We start from the raw sequence: 13,696 nt of genomic DNA, 5'->3' as shown, positions 1-13,696 counted from the left end.
GAGTGGGGGCCAATGTTAGTTAAAATTGAGCAGAAGAGGTAAAAAAGACATTTGGCTTGCGGAATATAAATTTAACCCTGAAAAGTGGATGGAGGAAGAAAGGTAAGAAAAGATGGTATGGGTCGAGCCCATACCACCACGCTTGGCCTCGACCCAAAGCCAAGTTGAAGCCTAAAAAAATCTTCCTATTTCCTTGGGGGAGTTGGCAGGAGTAATCCCAACTCCAAATAGGAATAGGGATAGCGAGAAGCTAAATTGGAGAATACTATAAATAAAGGTAAAGAGCTTTAGGGAGACGTAACTAAGAAATTTTGATTTTTTTCTATACATCTAATTCTACTTAGGCATAAGAGCCCTTTTTCTTTATTTTGCAGGTCCTCTCTTCCCTCAAATTACAAATTCATGGTTATTTTCACATAGAGGCCAGGTATGTAATTCCTTAACCAAAATTGGGCATCAATAGTGTTAATTTTGGTAATCATATAATAGCATAGAATTTCTAAAATAGATATGTTGTAGCAATAGTAAAATGGAAGTCTACGTAAAATATGACAAAGTGCATAGTGTTAATTTTGATTAGAGGCTCTACTAGTTGACTTCTTTTGTTGGCCTTGCCTTTTTCCTTTTGACGAAAAGATTGGTATGCTTTCTCATACTTTACAAAATTGGGAGCTTACTGTGATTTGAGCTACTGATCGTCAAGACTGAAGGGTTGCCTTCAAATAGATGAATATGTTTTCACTGTCTTATATTTTTATGCCTTATCCTCTATTCGCTACTTTGATCCAAGTCTTCAGAACCTTTGGTCCTTCTAGTTGGGTCATAGGGATTTAATTTGTCAACTTCTTTTTCTAGGGCTTCAAACGTCTCTTCGGTTCGACCCTCTTGTGGCTAAGGCTAAGGAGATACTTTATCTTGTATCTTCCACAAGAGTGAAAGGAATGAACGATTCATCTACAGAGAAAGCATTGGATTGCTTTGATTTTAATTAGAATTATACACAAACAACAAAAGGGTTAGGCAACTTACATACCTTTGGTGGGTCTTTATCTTTTTGTGCTCCATCTCTAGGAGGCTGAATCTTCTTACCATGAGGTCTTCCTTGCTATGACTCAACTAGAGATCAAGGCTTGTGGGAGCTTCAAAGAAAAAAGGGAAAATTGGGAGAATTTGACAGAGAATGTTTCTCTTTGATTTTCAGAGAATGGTGGAATTCTGCTGTGAACTCTTTCTCGGCACTTTTCTAATCAATGTAAAAACAATGTTTCATCAACTCATAAAGGTCCTATTTATAAGGACCTAAATAGGTAAGCCCTAATAATAATATATTTATATTCTAATATCTCATACTAAAACAAATATATTAAATTATTTGAATCAAATTCAAATATTTCAATTTTCCTAATATCGATTTCTTATTTGAATCATATTCAAATATATATATATATAATTTTAGTTAATGCATCTTCATACATAAATTTATTTGATATTTATTGTGTAAAATATAATAAATATGTTTTTCTCTCATTTAATATATCAAATCTATTAAATATTAATTTGAACACTTCAAATTTTCTTTCAACTAAATTGGTCCCTAATTGTTCGTATGAGCTAGCAAGAGGACCTTATGGATTTACAAATTATAAACTTCAATAATCCCAAATTAATTAATTAATCAATTTTCATTCATTAATTATAGGTAACTCCACTATAAGCATATAGTTGTAATCATATGCACATTAGAACAAGTTATGTCCATGGATACAAGAAAGCTAGTCATTCACGAGTTGCTCATAATTACAGGTGATATCCATTTTACCTTTATATTACCTTTTGCATCTTAAGTATCATTAATCCTCTAATGAACCGTATGTTTATGATCCAACCATAAAATAAATTTCTTTTGAGCCAGTGAGAGGGTGGGGCCTCAACTGTTCAAGTCGGAATTAGCAATTAAGAGAACTACTCATCTACTTATCATATGTGGGAGGGAGAGAATTACATCTATGTACCCAGCTCCTTATTTGGTTAAGTCCCCAAAATGGTAGGCAATCGAAAGGACTTATTTGGTTAACTCGAATCATTCTCACTCATGCAAAACGGAGGATGAGCCTTCACAGGTAGGGAGTTCATAAACCATTCAAGATTGAGATCAATCACATATGACCATTTTGTGAATAGAGATTCAATCTTTTTTATTATTTATTTTTTTATTGCTTGCGTTTACTTTTTAATAAAAAAAGTAATTAAAAAAAATTGGACAAAGTCAAGTTGAAACTAGTGCTCAATCATTTTCACCAGCACCTAAACGCCAACAAAATAGAAATGAAACTGAAAGAAACTTGTAGGACTTTAAAAATATGAAGTATATTAGTAATAAACTTCTATCAATGATACCATGTAATATCAATATCACTGATAGACTATATGAATCAATGATCGAAGTTTATAACTTATAGACTTTTATCAACTTATGTATAATAATCTTATTAGTAAATATTTATAATTGGTAACAATTTTTCTCGAGTAGATGAACATTGATGTAGAAGAGTTAGTTTGGGTGAGTGTAATTAGGATGTAATTAGATACTCAAAATCAAATTTAAAATTTAAAACTTATAAAATCTATTAGTAGTTATTACATATAAACTTCTATTATTATGACGTAATAATAGAAATCTATTGGTGATAGCTACTAATATACTTATATATTAGTCACTCAAAGGATTCTACCATTGATTGAACAATCAACTAACTATCATTCATGTCTTTAAATGTTAGAATAGAATTCACTAAATCCTTATTTAAAATGAGAAAAATATGAATTTGGTAATTCTAGCGTTGAAAATGATGATATTAGTGATATAACTTAGGTAGATATCAGTGATATCCATATTTCAGTGATATAACTTAGATAGATATCAGTTATATGAATTTTCAATGATATTGGTGATAGAACTTAGGTAGATATTAATGATAGAAGCCTATCAATGATATTAGTGATCAAAGTCTAAAGTGATAGTCAAGATAAAAATTTATTAGTGATAGCCACTGATAACTTTGAGAGTTAACGTTTCGAAGTTGATAGTCATTGATGAAAGTCTATCAGTGATAGTCACTTATAGTTTTCATAATTGATATAGCTTAATCTTTCAAAGTTGATGATTTTCTTACTACTTATAAAAGTCTATCATTGATAGCCAATTTAGTGAATTTAATTAACAAGTTGAATTTCGAATCAAAGCGTTAGTAGGATACTAAGAAGTTATCACTGATTATATGTTATTAGTAATAGAAGCTATCACTGATAGCATGATATCAATGAGATCACTAATAATATGTTATTTGATGGTCCAAAAGAAATGACAGAAGTTATCACTGCTAACCCCAATATCAGTGATATTAGTGATAAAACTAGGTGACATCCATATATTAATGATATCAAAGATATAACTTAGGTAGATATTAGTGATACTGGTGATATGACTTAGGTAGATATCAGTGAAACCGACACAAGATGAAACATAAGTGGAAAGCATTGTTTGAACCTCATCAACTTAACTGATAACCCATTAATAGCAAATTAAAGTTGATAACCACAAATAGAAATCCATCGGTGATAGCAACTAATAGCTTTTAAGTGTTAATCTTAAAAATTGGTAGTCACTAATAGAAAGCCTATTAGTGATAGCTACTAATAGTTTTCTATCACTTATAGCTTTAAATGTTAATCCTTCAAAGTCAATAACCACTAATGGAAACATTAGTGATAACCATAATAGAAGATTATTAATGATAGTCAGCGATAGCCTTTAGTGTTAATCTTTCAAAGCTGATAGTCATTTATGAAAGTCTATTAGTGATAGGTACTAATAGTTTTCCATCACTAATAGTTTTCCATCACTAATAGTTTAATCTTTCAAAGTAGACTATTTTCTATCAAAGTTGATAATAAGTATACAAGTCTATCATTGATAATCACTAATAACCTTAAATGTTAATAGTTCAAGGTTGATTTCAATTGATGAAACTCTATCAGCGATAGTCAATGATAGCATATATTAGATAGCTTTCAATTTAAGAAATTCTGGAAGAAGTGCACAAAAATAGGGGATTTTGAGTTTTCATTTAGTGGACTGAGCAAAAATCATTGGGCTTTTTAGTCTTTTATAATATCTGGGTTTATTTCTTTTTGCTATATTTGCAATTGTTTTATCCTTGTACTATATACGCTATTATTTGAGTCTGATTTCCATTTATGCAACCACCCCAAAATTTAAACATATTCATTTCAAGTCTTTCTCATCCTGAATGAAAGTAATTAGTTTAAATCATTTTTCAAAATTCAAATCATGGGATTTAAAGTTATGTTTACTTCAAGGAAAACGTAATCCATTAATAGTAATTCGAAAAGAGACCCCATTTGATTACATTGTTTGTTGTTATTTACTTATGTTCTATAATCTTAATGAAATGTGAGGTCCCATTGCCAAAACCGTAATAAAAAAACATTGTAACACCCCGCACATTTTTTAATAATAATGTAATTTCAGTAACTTTATTATTTAGAATTTCAGTAATTGTTATTAGTTTGAGGGTATTTTTAGAATTTTGGACTTCAAGTATAAGTGCGGGAATTTAATTATTGGCGTGAAATTATTCAATTTGAAAATTAATGGCAAGAATTAATAATTATACTTATTTCCTTTTTTAGATTATTATTATTATTATTATTATTTAAAAAACCCCACATTCCCCCTCCCCCCCCCCCCCCCCCCCAATTTCTTCTTCCTTCAGTCGAGACCCTAGCCGCTGCCCAAAGCCGTTCATCAGTTTCTTCTTCATGACCTCCGTCCACCACTACTCAAGCGTCGTTCGCTTTTGCCGTCACTAGATCTATCGATTTGGGTAAGATTTTTGACATTTGGGATGTTTTCGATTGATTCTCGAATACTCATTTACTTTTGGCATAAATTGGTTGATATCCATTGTGTTTCAACTTTGGATTCAAGTTTGTGAAGGTATTGAGGTGTTGTTCAGTGAAGTTGGAGTTTGTTTTAGCGAGTTTTGGTAAGTTTTGTGCTTTGATGACCCTCTTGTGGATTAATTTTGATTGTGGAGAAATTTTGGTAAAGTCATTTGGAAGTGATTTTTTTGACAAAGCTACATATGGATAATTTATTTGAGACATTGGTAGTGAAGTATGTATTTGATTCAAGCTTTAATCATATAAGCCTAATTTCAAATTATGATTAGGGGGTTGATTCAAGAATTTCATTCAAGATGAAGAAGAGTTTGGTTTGCTAATTATTTGGGCTTAAAATTGGAGGTTTGGAAGGTGAATTCGAATTGGACCACACCTTAGGTAAGGTTATCTGGAAATATTTTTGTAATATTTGGGTGTTTGGATTTTGGCCTTAACTATTAATTTTAAATCTTGGTTTATGTTCAAGCTTGATTAAGGATTAAGAATTTCACAAAGATTCAATTGCTTTTTGGTTCGACCTAATATCAAGATAAGTAATCTTACTACTGAAACTGCCCATGGGCCAGGCATTAGATGTATGCTAGCATGTTAAATAAAGGTTATGGCAGAATGACAACATGATTAAAGTATGTTCTGTTACGAGATCCGAATTATTTATTTATGCACATAGACACTTGAATGCTAGTATGAAATGATATGTACTTCCATGGTTGTATTTGATCTGATGATGTTGAGGTATACATGTATGTTGTAGAACCATGATGTTGAGGTATATGTGTATGTTGTAGAACCATAATGTTGAGGTATATGTGTATGTTGTAGAGCCATGATGTTGAGGTTTATATGTATGTCATAGATTCATACAGTGATGATTATGATGTTGAGATTGTGCAAATGTCCTTACTGATTAGTTAGATGTCCATTAGATTTTCTGTTTCCTTCGGGATTCACCAGTTTGTGTTTCCTTCGGGAATCACCAGTTTGTATTTCCTTTGGGATTCACCAGATTATGTTTCCTTCGGAATTCACCAGATTGTGTTTCCTTCGAGATTCACCAGTTTGTGTTTCCTTTGGGATTCACCAGTTTGTGTCTCCTTTGGGATTCACCAGTTTGTGTCTCCTTCGGGATTCACCAGAGGTAGTGGGCATACTTAACTACAGTAGGATAGGACTCAGTCTCCTTCTTGTTTCATGTGCATATGTGTCCCATGAGAACTAGAGCAGTTTATATGTTTCACCAGAGATAGGTATCTAGAGAACATAGATACCCAGCTGACCCCAGTAGTGGGGTTACTTACTGAGTATTTTATACTCATTCTTTCTCATGTTGTTGTTTCAGGTAAGGGTAGAGATGCACTGACGATGGACAAGCGGAATTCATGATCGAGCCACTGGGACTAGTTTTTACGCTTCCGCACCATGAGATTTAGAGTTCTTTTCATGTTTATCTTAATTTTTAGTTTTGATGTTTAAAACTTACTTTTAAGAATTTTTTTTTCCGCTTATTTATTATCTTTTATGATTTATGGGTACACTACTATTGATTTAGTATTTGAATTTAATGAAAGTCTTTTGAATTTACCTTATTTAATTAGCATTTATTTCGCCATAACCGAGTGTCGTTTTGAGTTCCATGCATGCATGTATTTAGTAACGGCCTAACTTAAATCCTAGGGGGTCGGATCATTACAAAAATGATCTGATTGCAGAACTAAGGACGATCAATTTGATTTTTCATTTGAAAATTATGTGGGACCAACTAACTTTTTCAAATACTTTTGAACAATTTTCCAATTTTTGCCCTCAGATACTGTTACCATTATCATCATTACTATTATAGTATAAGAATTATGAATTTGTCACAATTATTGTTATAATTACTGATATTGTTATTGATTGCCATAAACGGTAACGCTAACATTACTTGCGAATTGGAGGTTCCACCGTTGTTGGAGATAAATTTGTTTAAACTCATAGGATAATTTAGTAATATTACATTGTTCATTCAATTACATGTATAAAGTAAATGGATTCAATCGTATTGAAATTACATTTACAAAACGTGAAAGTAAATTCGATTAAAATCAATCCAATTACTTAAAATTTCCTAAATAATAATTTCATGTGTTAGTAAAAAGGTGTAAAACAAAGGGCTAAGTATTTTTCAATAGAGAATAATAATATTGATGATGTAAAAAAAAATGCAGCGGCAGAAGAATTGGGCGTAATGTGGGCGCGAAGGGCATTTGTAGTCCACGCGCCATCTCCTCCAATAACTCCATTCGCCACTTCATACAGATTCTGTCCAAACCCTCTCCAAACCCTCCCTTCATTTCTCTCGCCATGAACATCTCTTCTCTTGCTTTTGAGCCCACTCTTTTCTCCGCCGCCAAATCGCCGTCGCCAGCCTGCCGGAGACCCTTTTCTGCGCGTCATCCTGCCCTCGTCGTTTGCTCATCTACAAAGCCCGCGGCGGCTGTTAGTTCGTCTGTGAGTGTGCCGGACTCGGCGAGGAAGGATGGACTGAAACGAATTGGGGAGCTGAGTCAAGTATCGGGTGTGTTGGGTTGCCAGTGGGGTGATGAAGGTAAAGGTAAACTCGTTGACATCTTGGCCCAGCACTTCGAAATCGTCGCTCGCTGTCAGGTAATCTTCAAGATTTCATTCCTTTTGTTTTGCTTTCTTTTTTGTTTTTCAGATGATTTTGGTGTTTAGTTTTTTTTGTTGTGTTTCTTCTTTTATTTGCTATTGAATTTCTATTTGTTGTTTGACTTGCTTATCTGCCTCCCTGTGATTCTTCTTTTCTTCTGTTTCCTGACTTTCTCTTTGTTCTTGGGTCCGGTATTATAACCTCTTTGTCTCCGTTTATTCTACTTTCGTTCGTTTTTTTTTTTTTTTTTGAAGCATATACTGCTTGTAATCTTGTGTTGTTATATTCGTAATGGTTAAAGCCAAAGGGCGGCTAAAATTTATCTCTGTATTTTCACATCAGTTTTTAGAAGAGGTTGTGAGCCATTTTGATTCTATGTTGCGCTTTTATGTGATATCCTGATGTGAATACTACTTTAGGTTTCTGGAACTATCTGAACGTTCAAACTGATTTGCAGGGTGGGGCTAATGCCGGGCACACTATATATAATGCAGAAGGGAAGAAGTTTGCTCTTCATCTCATTCCCTCAGGGATCCTAAATGAGGATACGTTATGTGTTATTGGAAATGGAGTTGTGGTGCACGTGCCTGGCTTCTTTGAAGAGATCGACCGTCTAGAAGCAAGTGGAGTCTCATGCAAGGGAAGGATCTTGGTGTCTGATCGAGCTCATCTGTTATTTGATTTCCATCAGGAGGTGGATGGTCTAAGAGAAGCTGAGTTAGCTAAATCTTTCATTGGAACAACCAGGAGAGGGATTGGACCTTGTTACTCCAGTAAAGTGATTAGAAATGGTATTAGAGTAGGTGATTTGAGGCACTTAGACACTCTTCCTCAGAAGTTGGACCTTCTACTCTCGGATGCTGCTTCGAGATTTAAGGATTTTAACTATACCCCAGAAATTCTGAAGGAAGAAGTTGAAAAGTACAAAAGATATGCTGAGAGATTGGAACCATTTATCACTGACACTGTGTATTTCATAAATGAAGCCATCTCTGCAAATAAGAAGATTTTGGTTGAAGGTGGTCAAGCAACTATGCTTGACATTGACTTTGGAACTTATCCTTTTGTAACTTCCTCCAGCCCTTCAGCAGGTGGAATTTGCACCGGTCTTGGCATTGCTCTGAAAGTTGTGGGTGATCTTATCGGAGTGGTGAGTTTCTTTTGATTCAATTTCTTATGACATTGTTTAACTGATGAAAAAATCATGGAGGAGCCCATGGTATCTAGAAAAACCCTTGAGACTATCTAAGTTATTATTCAACCTTGAAGAGATTAAAATATTATTGCTTTTATTCTTCCGTGTGTTAACACAAAGCCATGAGTGACTGTTTCTTTATTTCTTTTTGATGAAAAGCTGATTTATATATCAAATATGTATGCCCATAAGGTTCTCTGTTGATGTTTGCAGGTGAAGGCATACACAACTAGAGTTGGTTCTGGCCCTTTTCCTACTGAGATCTTGGGAAAGGGAGGTGACCTACTTAGGTTTGCTGGTCAAGAATTTGGTACCACAACTGGTCGTCCTCGTCGTTGTGGTTGGCTTGATATAGTTGCACTAAAATATTGCTGTCAGATTAATGGCTTCTCTTCTCTGAATCTTACGAAACTTGACGTTCTCTCAGAACTTTCTGAGATACAACTGGGAGTTTCTTATTGGGCACCTGATGGAACACCAGTCAAATCATTTCCCGCAGATCTTAGTCTTCTTGAACAAATAAAGGCAAACTTTATGCATCTCTCCTTTTCTTTTTCTTTTTTTTTTTTTTTATCTCCTTGCATTTTCATAACTTTATACGAAGTTTTTGGAATTTGCTTGAATATGATTTTGAGTTTCATTACTATATATGAATTCCTTTGAGAAATCAGTTTATGAATTCATGCTTAAAGTATAACTTTATTCTTTCTTTTTTCCCCTAAGGGAGTAACATTTTTTATTGGGAGTTTTTATTTGAGATTGAAAAGAAAGCTTTTGGCCAAAGTGGATTCAATTGAGTCATAGGTTACGTATATGGACTTTTGTAAGGAACAGAATCAGTATATTAGCTCATTGGTTTTCTCAATGGAAGATCTAGATGGTTGATTTGTGCTTTAGGAAATTTGATTGTTTGTTTCCTTAGTTTGTGTGAAATGGGGGTGTCTTGAGTAGCCTTATTGACAAGGGTGTTTCAAATGGTGACTTTCAGGAATTCTTAAGAAGAAGAAATAAACAAAAAGATGAGAATAAAAAATAAATAACAGGATGGACTTTGGGGAAGGCCTTTCCCATGTGCTTCTCATTGTTACTTCAGTTAAAAATTTCGGGACACATTGTGTTCCAAGATTTTGAATGCTCTTGGGTAGTCGATGTCTCCATAAAGAACAATATTACTCAATTATTTATGCTTGGTGTGCATGGCTTCAGAAGACATGCCAAAAACTTTATTGGTTGACTTCATTCATTCTTGTGGTAAACCTTTTAAAAATCAGCAAAAAGTTTGCCTGGTGTTCCATAAAAGATAAAGTTTGAAATGTATATAAGTTGTATTTGAATGTGTTATCACGTGTTCTTTCATTGTTGCTTCATTAAAGTGTTGAAATTGGATGGGATTATGTGGTGCTACGATTTTGGACGTTTTTGGTATTTGATTGTCTTGATAATATAATATTTGCTCTCTTTTCTTTTTCTTCTTTGTTTTGTTTTGTTTGTTTTGCATATCTATTGAACTCTTGCCTGTTTTAGAACGTATTTTAGAAAACAATAATATTTCTTAAAGGTAAATGAAATGTTTTAAGTTTCAAGTAAAAATTAGTCAACCTAAATATAGCTTATAGTTAAGATATTATAACATTGACCAAGGTTAGAAGCTTGAATCTCCACTCCCACATATTATTGAACTAAAAGAAAGTTTCAAGTAAAAAATAAAGTTTTAAATATTGTCTGAAGTTCTTTAATGTTGTCCATGTTTTTTAGCATTTTATTTTTTGTAACTGAATCCGTTATTAGTTGCCAATCATTTCCATGCCTTTTCGGTTTCCAAGTCATGAACAAAAATTAATAGTTGAAATTTTCTCAAGTTTCAGGGTCTTCAACTTCTAAATACAGAATCTTAACAACATTTATATTTTCATTTCTGTTTCCTGTTTGTAGGTGGAATATGAAACAATGCCTGGATGGATGTGTGATATCTCTTCAATAAGAGATTATTCTGACCTTCCCAAGGCTGCAAAAGATTATATATCAAGGATTGAAGAACTTGTGGGCATACCCGTCCATTACATTGGTGTCGGTCCAGGCCGTGATGCTCTATTATACAAATGATGCGTGTTTTGATTTGATCCTTCCGTATGCTAGTGATTCAATGTTGGACCTCCAGATAAGGTGCAAGATTGCACAGGTAGAGGAACCTCTATCATTATCTTGAGATAATTTTTTTGGAGTAAATTCAACAAAATAGCATAAGCATTGAATGTGATACTTGTTGCTGAGGCTGTTGTAACATTTCCCATATGATTAGGAGAGCTTAACATAGGTGATGTTTCTGAAAGGCTCTATTAGCACAGGAAATGGGATGGATACAGATGGACCAAAAATAATTAGCATTTGCAGAAAATAATGAGTTCACATGATCATATCTTGGCAATCATCTTTTCCATCTTGTGGGGAGGTCGGTTTGAGTCGATTTTTTTGGCAAAATTTGATGTCAAATTGATCCATGGATTTGAAAAACAGAAGTTGAAAATTGAATTTTGAAACTGACATGAGTGATTGCTTGACTTGAGCTATATGCTATGATATACGACACTGAGTCGATTGAATCGAAAGAAATCGATTAGGGGTATACTTTGCTCCTTTGCTCCCTCTTTTTGAGAAAAATTCTGATTCTTGATCTGTGTAGCTGATTGAAAAATGCTGAAGTTCATATGCATTTTTTCCAGTTGAATGTTGAGTATGGTGGAAAATTTCTAGATTCTTCTGAGAATTTTTATTATTTTTTAGCAATTTGCTACGTATACGCAGTTCAAGTGTTTTTTTTTTTTTCTTTCAATTTTATCGTCTTGATTACCTGCAATGATATAGTTTAACGCAATGATATAGTTTAACACATCAATGTATTGTTTCACATGTCGATGTCAATTTCAACAAATTCTTACAAAGATGAAGTTTTGTTAATGTGTTACTTTTCTAATTTTCAACTCTTTCTCAATTTTCAATTTCATTTTTAAAGAAATTGAATTTGAAAAAGTAATCACAAAAACCTTTATTTATTTCTAACTTTGTTCAAACTTTCATTTCTACCTGAAAAATTCATCAATCTTTTTTTTTTTTGGTAAAACATTAATTTATTTTTTATTTCTTATTTTTCTTATTATTTTTTATAATATGTGAGTGGAGTGGTATGAGTGAACCTTAAGGTTGACGTTATAAGTATTAGGTTAGTGGAACTATATTTATTATTTATTATGAATAATGAAATGTGTGAATCTCTCAATATGGTCTTTAAAACTTCAAAATTGAATAATGAAATGTGTGAATCTCTCAATATGGTCTTTAAAACTTCAAAATTTGATCATCTAAGTGGGTGTTTGGAGTGGCTATTTGAATGCATTGCCTTGTACTCATAAACAAGGGTATTTTTTACTTTTTCAAAATAGGGTTTTTTTCCACCCTCTCTTTTAGTAAATTAATTTATTTAATATATACATCTTTTAGTAAAATGCAATAAATTTTCAATTAGAGTGTAGCTCAATAGGCATAGAGCTCGTACTATCGACCTTGAGGTTTGACATTCGATTCTCTCATCCCACACTTTAATTACAATATCTTTGCACAAAAAAAAAGTATCACGGACTATGAAACCCCTTGTTATATAATAATATCACCTATTCTAAAAAAACTATTCATTCATTAATTAATAATATATTTGGCTAATTACTTATGATAATGATTATATTAGTATGAGGTTATTTTTAATAACTATTATTAATTAGTTATTTCCTTGCTTAATAGTAATCCATTAGTTTTTCATTTTAACGTGGAAAAATTATATTCATTTTTTAATTAATTTTGACTGATTTATTAGTTAATAAACTATAATTATGTATTATTTTCTCAAACTAATTTCATGAAACAAATGCTAATATAATGTATTGTTATAAAAATTTGATAAAATTGTTAGGCATGCAAATACAATCATCTTTGATACCTAATGAAACCTAAACAAACGATTAAATTGTCAAAGTAATCATTTTCGTACATGCAATGAATAATTTATGAATGTGTTGATGAATTGAAGATATGGTGTCGATGTGCTTGAGTTGTTGATAGCCAAATAGGTAGGTCATATATTAGGGCAAAATCAAGTTACTCGAAGATAGTAGTGCTTATAAAATAAATAGAATAATGTTTTCTTGTAAAAAAAAAAAAGACTAAATGTATATTTTAGTATAATTTAATAGTTTTATTATGACGAAAATAACTCAGCTAAGATTATGTAGTTTTTTCTAACTCACTCAATTCACACAAATAGGAATGTTAGAAAAAAATTCGAATAGATATAAATAGATTGGGGAGGTCAAACGTAAATAAAAATACGTGTTTGCAAATTTTTCCAAGCTAAAATGTGTTTATATATATATGTACATCATGTTGTATATATGCATAATTTTACATGTAAAATAATAACAATAGTTGTTAGATGTGTGTATTTCTGAGCATTTATAGAAAATCTATTAGACATATATTGTCAAAATCTAAGCAAAAATATGGTGAAGTCTAGTTGATTTCATTTCCAACCCCTTATTAAAAATGACAATATCAAAATAATGGCAAGTTGCATGCAAACTTTAAACCTTGATGCAATATATTTGAATTGTTAATCCCTAGAAAGTATATCTATCTATTTTTCATATCAACCTATTGTCGCTACAAGAAATTTGACTTTTTCTGATGACCAAAACCGTCGAAAAAAGTCAAACAAGCATCGGAAAAGGCTTTTCTGATGCCATTTTTATCGTCGGCATGATCGTCAGGATAGCCTCATCGGAAAAACATTCTCCCAACGTAAAAAAGTGTCTTCATCG

At 32.5% G+C, this 13,696-nt stretch overlaps 1 protein-coding gene and 1 long non-coding RNA gene across 2 annotated transcripts; one reads left to right on the top strand and one right to left on the bottom strand.

The window, feature by feature from the left end:
• Window positions 1–465: 465 nt before the first annotated feature.
• On the bottom strand, window positions 466–1,260 carry LOC150037509 (uncharacterized). Its single transcript, XR_016528635.1, has 2 exons — window positions 1,034–1,260; window positions 466–954 (listed from the first exon to the last, which is right to left on the bottom strand). It is a non-coding gene; the product is annotated as an uncharacterized LOC150037509 (long non-coding RNA).
• A 5,778-nt stretch (window positions 1,261–7,038) lies between these two features.
• On the top strand, window positions 7,039–11,245 carry ADSS (adenylosuccinate synthase). The gene is made up of 4 exons (XM_039026184.2): window positions 7,039–7,632; window positions 8,094–8,786; window positions 9,045–9,356; window positions 10,764–11,245. The coding sequence occupies exons 1-4, from the start codon at window positions 7,330–7,332 to the stop codon at window positions 10,932–10,934; spliced, it is 1,479 nt and encodes a 492-aa protein (XP_038882112.2). The 5' UTR covers window positions 7,039–7,329; the 3' UTR covers window positions 10,935–11,245.
• Window positions 11,246–13,696: the final 2,451 nt, after the last annotated feature.

The sequence above is a fragment of the Benincasa hispida genome, chromosome 3, assembly GCF_027475165.1.
Source record: "Benincasa hispida cultivar pf3 chromosome 3, pf3_genome.v1.1, whole genome shotgun sequence".
NCBI classification, from domain to species: Eukaryota; Viridiplantae; Streptophyta; class Magnoliopsida; order Cucurbitales; family Cucurbitaceae; genus Benincasa; species Benincasa hispida.
This window is presented reverse-complemented; position numbering and strand designations above follow the sequence as displayed.

What these genes read in the sequence shown, in the direction of transcription:
- ADSS (XM_039026184.2), top strand. Translation starts at nt 7,330, where the DNA reads ATGAACATCTCTTCTCTTGCTTTTGAGCCCACTCTTTTCTCCGCCGCC. An exon ending in AAATCGTCGCTCGCTGTCAG is followed by an intron (nt 7,633 to 8,093) that starts GTAATCTTCAAG and finishes ACTGATTTGCAG; the next exon opens with GGTGGGGCTAATGCCGGGCA. An exon ending in TGGGTGATCTTATCGGAGTG is followed by an intron (nt 8,787 to 9,044) that starts GTGAGTTTCTTT and finishes TGATGTTTGCAG; the next exon opens with GTGAAGGCATACACAACTAG.